This window comes from Anoplophora glabripennis, unplaced genomic scaffold (genome assembly GCF_000390285.2).
Source record: "Anoplophora glabripennis isolate ALB-LARVAE unplaced genomic scaffold, Agla_2.0 scaffold834, whole genome shotgun sequence".
Lineage (NCBI taxonomy): Eukaryota > Metazoa > Arthropoda > Insecta > Coleoptera > Cerambycidae > Anoplophora > Anoplophora glabripennis.
In genome coordinates, this window is record NW_019417693.1 from 193,380 (window position 1) to 200,729 (window position 7,350).

General features: G+C 41.6%; 1 protein-coding gene across 1 annotated transcript; it reads left to right on the forward strand.

Moving 5' to 3' along the window:
• Positions 1-598: 598 nt before the first annotated feature.
• Positions 599-4,132, forward strand: LOC108911068. The gene is made up of 4 exons (XM_018715902.2): positions 599-781; positions 886-1,128; positions 1,192-3,384; positions 3,434-4,132. The coding sequence occupies exons 1-4, from the start codon at positions 599-601 to the stop codon at positions 4,130-4,132; spliced, it is 3,318 nt and encodes a 1,105-aa protein (XP_018571418.2).
• Positions 4,133-7,350: the final 3,218 nt, after the last annotated feature.

The window sequence follows — 7,350 nt, forward strand, 5'->3', positions numbered from 1 at the left end:
TATTGATAACAACAGCAACAGCAACAGTGACAACTAAAGCACACTCCTTTAATCTATAATCAGAGTATTCCTAAGTAGTCAGAGATTCCTTACTGTGGTAGTCAAAGCATTCCTTCCTAACTCGATAGAACGCTTCGTATCCTCCTTACGCATAATGTCCACTGAGGAAACAAGTTCAAGTAACAACAGTTAAGAGCGGTATCTACATCGGTGCCTTAGATTAGATGCCGTTGTTATTGCTGTTATTGATCTTGCTGGCGTTTATGCTTATGTTGTTGTTGTCGTCGTTGTTGTTGCCGTAGTAGTAAGTAGTTGTAGCACTAGTTCTAGTTAACCCTGCAGTTGCAGTCGTTGTTATTGATTCTATTGATAACAACAACAACGGTAACAACAACACCAACGGCACCAGCAACAGTGACAACTAAAGCACACTCCTTTAATCTATAATCAGAGTATTCCTAAGTAGTCAGAGATTCCTTACTGTAGTAGTCAAAGCATTCCTTCCTAACTCGATAGAAAGCTTCGTATCCTCCTTACGCACACTGTCGACTAAGTAAGAAGACTTAAGAGCGTTATCAACATCGTTGCCTTAGATTAGATGCCGTTGTTATTGCTGTTATTGATCTTGCTGAACGATAAGCCCATCGTGTGCGAAATGGAGCTCGCGTGTGCCGCAAAGACAATTCCGGAAAAAGACTTTCCAGACGTCAATTACTTGCTGCCACCCGAGGCACCACTAAATAAAAATCAAAACGCCGTTAAGCAAATTCTTTGCCAAAATGTATTTGACGAGATCAAGCAAGCCGCTTCTCGATCATTTCTGCTGCATCGCCCGGACTACAGTAACTCGTTTATCCTGCAAACTGACGCAAGCCAAACTAGTAGGTACTAGAGCACTTGAGACCACCCCCACTCCTCCTTTTCCCTCCCCCCTCCTCTTCCCTGCCAGCCAATCCTGAAATACCTGAAGAGGGCGCAGGTATCCCTGAGCTGCAGGAGTTCCAGCGGTATCTCTCCGACTACCGCATCGTCGTGTACCAGTACAGTAGCAAGGGGCGTGACATGATATTTAAGGGCTCCACAGAGGGTCCCTCGTTAAATTTAATGTATCACAAGGGGCACTATAATGTTATCACCTCGCTGACGGCTGCCTTCTGCTGTGATTAATATTGCAGTGATTAATATTGCCAGGTCCCATATAATACTAAAAAAGATCATAGGTGTGGCGGCACCTGCCCGGCATGCCAACAGTCCCCAGTATATCCCGAAGACATTGCCGTTACCTGTTCCGAGTGTCAGCGTAGCTTCAGAGGCCGACAATGCTACGACAAACATAGGAGCCAGGGATCAATGGGAAAGAGCTCGGTTTGCGAGCAGATTCGCCGTTGCCCCGACTGTCTCAAGGTGGTAAAAAAAGGCAGAACCCATATTTGCGGCGAAATTTTTTGCAAGATATGCAACGTCCATGTGCCGGCTGATCATCTGTGTTACATGCAACCCAACACAGGGAAGCCTAAAACCGACGGCCTTCTCTTTGTATTCTACGATTTGGAGACCCGGCAAGAGAAGGCGCAAGAAGATGGTTCCCTCCTGCATGAACCAAATCTCTGCGTTTTTAAGCAATGCTGCGACACATGCCTCAACACGCCACAGAAAATTTGTAGTAAATGCGGTGTTAGACTGCAGATTTTAAGGTGCAACGACCCCATTTCACCATTCCTCCACCACCTCATAACCATGAGGAAAAAATTCAAGCAGGTGGTGGTTATGGCTCACAACGGGCAAGCCTTCGACCACCAGTTCTGCCTCAACTACATCCTGACGCAGACGGACCTCACCCCCGAACTCATCATGCGAGGGACGAAAATAATTTCCATGGTCATGGAGAACGTAAAGTTCCTGGACAGTCTAAATTATTTCCCCATGGCGCTGTCCAAGTTGCCCAAGGCTTTCGGCTTGGGTGATAATTTAAAGAAAGGCTATTTCCCCCATCTTTTCAACACTGCAGCCAACGCAAATTACGTGGGTCCCCTACCAGCCGCCGAATACTATGACCCCGATAATATGAAACCGGAAGATCGCTCCAAGTTTCTCGAATGGCACGAGGAACATAAAAACGACGAGTTTAACATGCAGCGCGATCTCGTCGAATATTGTATATCAGACGTGGAGATCCTAACGGCAGCATGTCTCAAGTTCCGACAGCAGCTGATGGAAACGGGAAACGTCTGCCCGTACACGGAAGCCTGCACCATAGCCTCTGCCTGCAATAAGGTGTATAGGCGCAATTTCCTACAGCCGAACACCATCGGCATCATCCCCAAAGGCGGCTACAGATGGCGCGACAATCAAAGCAAGATAGCTATCCAATGGCTTGTGTGGGAGGAACACCAGCGACAAATAAACATCCAACACGCCGCTAAACAGCAAGAATCTCGAGTCGCTGGTGTAAAAGTCGATGGGTATGCCGCAGAGAGCAATCAGGTGTTTGAGTTCCACGGCTGCTACTATCACGGCTGCCCCGCGTGTTACAAGCACAATCGAGACATCCCCATGCCTGAAGATCCTTCTCAGACATTAAACACTCGCTACGAAACCACCATAGCAAAAACATCAAGACTTCTAGGCCTTGGTTACGAGGTCGTTGAGATGTGGGAATGTGAGTTTAGGCGTAACCTTCAGAAGAACGACTACGAAATCCGCAACTATACCGAAAACCATCCACTCGTAACCCTAACACCGCTAAACCCTAGAGATGCTTTCTACGGAGGCCGTACAGGGAACACAGTCGAATACTACAAGTGCGGTCCAGGGGAGAAAATCAAATACGTCGATGTCTGTTCCCTCTACCCCTGGGTCTGCAAGTACGGCAAGTTCCCCATAGGACATCCAAAAGTTTATGTGGGTGAGGAATGCCCGACAGATCTGAGCATTGTTGACGGGGTAATTAAATGTAAGATCCTCCCGCCCCAGAATCTGTACCACCCTGTGCTCCCTACCAAGATGAACAATAAGCTGCTGGTTGTTCTCTGTCGCACCTGCGGAGAACAAATGAATAAAGGCGAGTGCCAGCATAGCGACGAAGAACGAGCTCTGACAGGGACATGGATTGTCGACGAAGTTCAAAAGGCCGCTGAAAAAAGGTATCGTCTGTTGGAGATCCGCGAGATATGGTCTTATCAAATAGATCAATACGATAAGGCTGCAAAGACTGGAGGTCTCTTCACCAGTATGATGAACAAGTTCGTCAAGGTAAACAGCAGGCGTCCGGTTGGCCCGCCCATTGTACCACATACGAGGAGAAGGAGCGTTACATCGAGCAATTTTTCGAGAGGGAAGATGTTAAGTCGAGTTTGCGGAGATCTTGGAGAACCCAGGGCTACGGTCTCTCGCAAAACTCATCTTGAACAGTTTTTGGGGAAAACTGGAACAGAGGGAGAACCAGCTCAAAACATCCATCGTAAGAAACCCCTCAGAATTCTTCGGTATGCTCACCAACCCCAGCATCTACGTTAACTCGGCGCTCCCTATCAACGAAGACACTCTCGTCGTCAATTGGGAGCACAAGGAGGAGGCCTACGATCCACTCACCACTGTAAATGTCGTCATTGCTGCTTATGTTGCCACTCAAGCCCGTCTTAAGCTGTACAGTTACCTGGAGCAGCTGGGCGACAGGGTCTTGTATTACGATACGGACTCTGTCATTTACATGGCCAAAGATGGAGAATACGGCGTACCAACGGGTGAATTCCTCGGCGACATGACGGACGAACTGGAAGGATACGGACACGGGAGCTATATCACAGAATTTGTAAGCGGAGGGCCCAAGAACTACGCATATAAGGATGTCTCTACCAGGGATAACGAAGAGAAGGTGGTGTGTAAAGTTAAGGGTATATCCCTTAACTACACCACATCACAGCTGATAAATTTCGATACCATAAAAGATATGGTGTTGGACACTTCCACCACCAGCCCGGTATGCGTAGCCTCAAGAAACATCTTGAGGACCAAGGAGCACGAGGTGATAACCGTACAGCAAACCAAGCTATATAAACCTCTCTCCGTAAAGAGACAGTTCCTGGACGACCACAGCTCGGTGCCCTACGGATGGAAAAGATCTAAGCTTTAACCTGTTTTTCTATGTGACTTGTGTGTGTAACATTCTGTATATATTTACTAACTTGTATTCTAATTTAAATAAAAAATTAATTTTATCGCTGCTTTTAATTTTCCTCGTAATTGTGTGGGTGTGTGTCTGAGATACTAATAGTAGAGAGAGAGTTGAAAAACATTTCTCAATCAAATTAAATCAATCACGTCTTTCAAGTTAATATTGCAAAAGGCGGAAATAAAAAAATAGAGTAGCATAATTAAATTTTATTAAGGATATCTGTACATAACATTACAATACATTTCACCGTAATTTTTACATTTGCATTTTTTAAATAAATTCTCTAAGGCTTCATTACTGCAAAACGCCGTAAACTGTTCACGTTCTTTCACATGATCTACAAGGGCTGCAGCATGTCCTTTTCTACGATGCGCCTCCGCGTAAAAATGTAGTTGAACGTCTTTGGATTTGAATGCTTGTTGAAGGGGTCAAAGTTCATTTTAGACAGCAAGGCAAACGATACAGGTTTTTCGTCTTCATAATGTATATAACATGAAGGCTGTTTATCCAAGTACCATTGATTAATTAATACATCGTCGCGAATATTTAGCTTTCTTATCTCTCTCAAGGTTTTTGCTTTAAAGTAGAATGCTGTTTTCATTTTCACGACTTGTCACTACCAAGAACAAGACAAGAATGAGACGCTTGCTCAAAGTATTCTTCTTATGTAGGAGGAGGTAAGGAATTAAATTGCGCTCGTATTTTAATCTATTTCTAGCATTTTATTAACGTCATTTACAAACATTTCAATCGGTGTATTTACTAGTTTAAAATCATTGTATTTGCATGTAATATACGGTATTTCGTCCTTGATGCGATTAAAAAGGCTTATACTGTTGGGGTTATACTCTAAATCTGCCACAACGCGCGCTTTCGGGTGCTTCTTCTGTAGCCTCTTCANCTACCAACCGGCTAACTTTACTTCGCGTGACGGTTATCCAGTTTTGCGTGTCGGTTATCCAGTTTCGCGTGACGGTTATCCAATTTCGCGTGACGGTTATCCAGATTTGCCTGACGGTTACACAGTTTCGCGTGACGGTTATCCAGTTTTGCGTGACGTTTATCCAGTTTCACGTGCAGGTTATCGTTTTATTATCCTCAATTACGTAACGATTTAGTATATCTATCTTTTCCCATTCCGGATACTGCCTTTTCATATGTCACTTGTAGTAGTATGTCTATCTTTTTCTGTTCTATATCTGCATAGCGGAAGTATTATCTGCAAGTAACTATTTTCACGGAGGGTGATAGAGCCGTACATGTATCCTGTGTTGATTAGCAGAAATGTTCCACGTAATTTTTATTATCTCAAATAGATCTTCTGAGTGTAGTTCGTGTGGAAACTGTTAAAAGTTTGTCCTTATTACGTTTTTGCCTTAAAATATTTAAAATTATTATTATTAAAATTTTCAGGTAGTTCCAGGGAACTCGTGCTGAACGTACAGGAGGCTAGATACGCCGAGGTCAGGTCAGGTGTGTGTACTTCTATAATCAGACTTTTGGACACTAAAATGATATTTTTTTTGTATTCGTACCTTTCCAGCGTTACTCTCAATTTGTATATATTTCTGTTTTTATGCTGTGTTGTTGTTATTTGTTGTCTGAGTCCTCCCCAAGGGGTCGAGGTTGTTCCTGGAGTTTAGTTTAATGATTTCATATTTGCGTTATATTCAATCAATTCCACGCCCGTCGTTATGGCCTTGTTTATACAAGATAATCCTCTGTCGGGTTTTTAAATCGTTTTTTTCCTTTAAAATTCTCTATGTAGTTTTGAAACTCGTTTTGATTTATTATTTAATATCAGATTTGTGAATGCTTACGATCAGTTATCCCGATTCTTTCAATTTTTACAAATTTCTTGATCGGTGATTATTCGGAGGTTTACACCTCTTTTATGAGCTTTTAAGACTTGATATTAATCTGCATTAGTGTCAGGGTATATATACACAAATACTTAATTTGGCACTAGATATGAAATTAATCAGTCTTCAGACGTACCTTTCCAGCAGGTATATTGGACTCTTTATATGATCACTAGCTCCGGAAAAATCTCTATCATTTTTTCATCTGTAATTATTCCTGGTCTCTAAGTATTCTCTTACACGTTCTTTCTAAAGTAAAATAGGTATATTAGACAGTGGTAAGCACTTATTAAGTACTAACGCAGTCCTCTTATAATGATATGAAGCATTCTCAACCATTATCATCTTCATATTCTGTATTAAATACAAATTGACTTTTTAAGTATATAAACGTTAACCGATGCCTCGTTTTGCTTCTCTTTTTTCTTTTAATATTAAAATATTTAAAACAGTCACGACCTTTTCTACGATAGGATTGGGCATTAATAAATTTTCCACAAAAGTCTGTCTATTTTTGAATAGAATGAATACCTATATGCTTTTATATATTAATAACTTTGACTAATGATCTCTCTCTATGTCCCGGCCCTACATGTTCGCTATTCGGTTTTCCTGCTTGAATATCGGGTAATAGTCTGCTTTGTATGTCTGTTTATAAAAGTTCCTAATTGTGTAACAGCAACCTACATATAAACTACAAATCGTATATGCTCTTTACATTTCTTCTTCTTGATGCCATATGTTTTTGAAGCATATGTTCACTCTCCCTACCTAAGGCGAATATTCTAGTGTTAATACTACGCCTAAAATCCATCATTGAGGGTATATAGTCTCTATGAAATTGTGGTAGTTGTTAGTCTCTGTCGTTCACTAATTTGTTTTTGTTATCTCTCTCTTTCTCTCTCTGTTTTTTGATCTTTATGTTTTGTGGGCTTCCTTTGTTTTTCTTTCCATGTCCAATGGCTCACTTTATATTTTCGATACAACCGTTCCGTAGATGTAATTAATTGAATTCCCTGATATGGATCATATCCTCTTTTCTATATGTGAAATAATGAAACTTGAAACTTTTAATATAAAGACTAAATTTACACAGCTTTCTTCATTGAAATTGACGTATTCCCCGTGTGGTTTTAATTCGAATAATCAACTAGTTTGCGCCTAATCTAAATTTTTTAAGCTTTACGAAGTAACCATAATTAACGATTAATGTACTTTTGATTGTACCACCAGCCTGTACAAGTTCTAAAATCTGCGTTAATTTTTTAATAAATTTACCACTTATTTCGCAAATATCCATACTGTTTTGATAAT

What these genes read in the sequence shown, in the direction of transcription:
- LOC108911068 (XM_018715902.2), top strand. Translation starts at nt 599, where the DNA reads ATGCCGTTGTTATTGCTGTTATTGATCTTGCTGAACGATAAGCCCATC. An exon ending in ATCACAAGGGGCACTATAAT is followed by an intron (nt 1,129 to 1,191) that starts GTTATCACCTCG and finishes TAATATTGCCAG; the next exon opens with GTCCCATATAATACTAAAAA. An exon ending in TTGGAGAACCCAGGGCTACG is followed by an intron (nt 3,385 to 3,433) that starts GTCTCTCGCAAA and finishes AAACTGGAACAG; the next exon opens with AGGGAGAACCAGCTCAAAAC.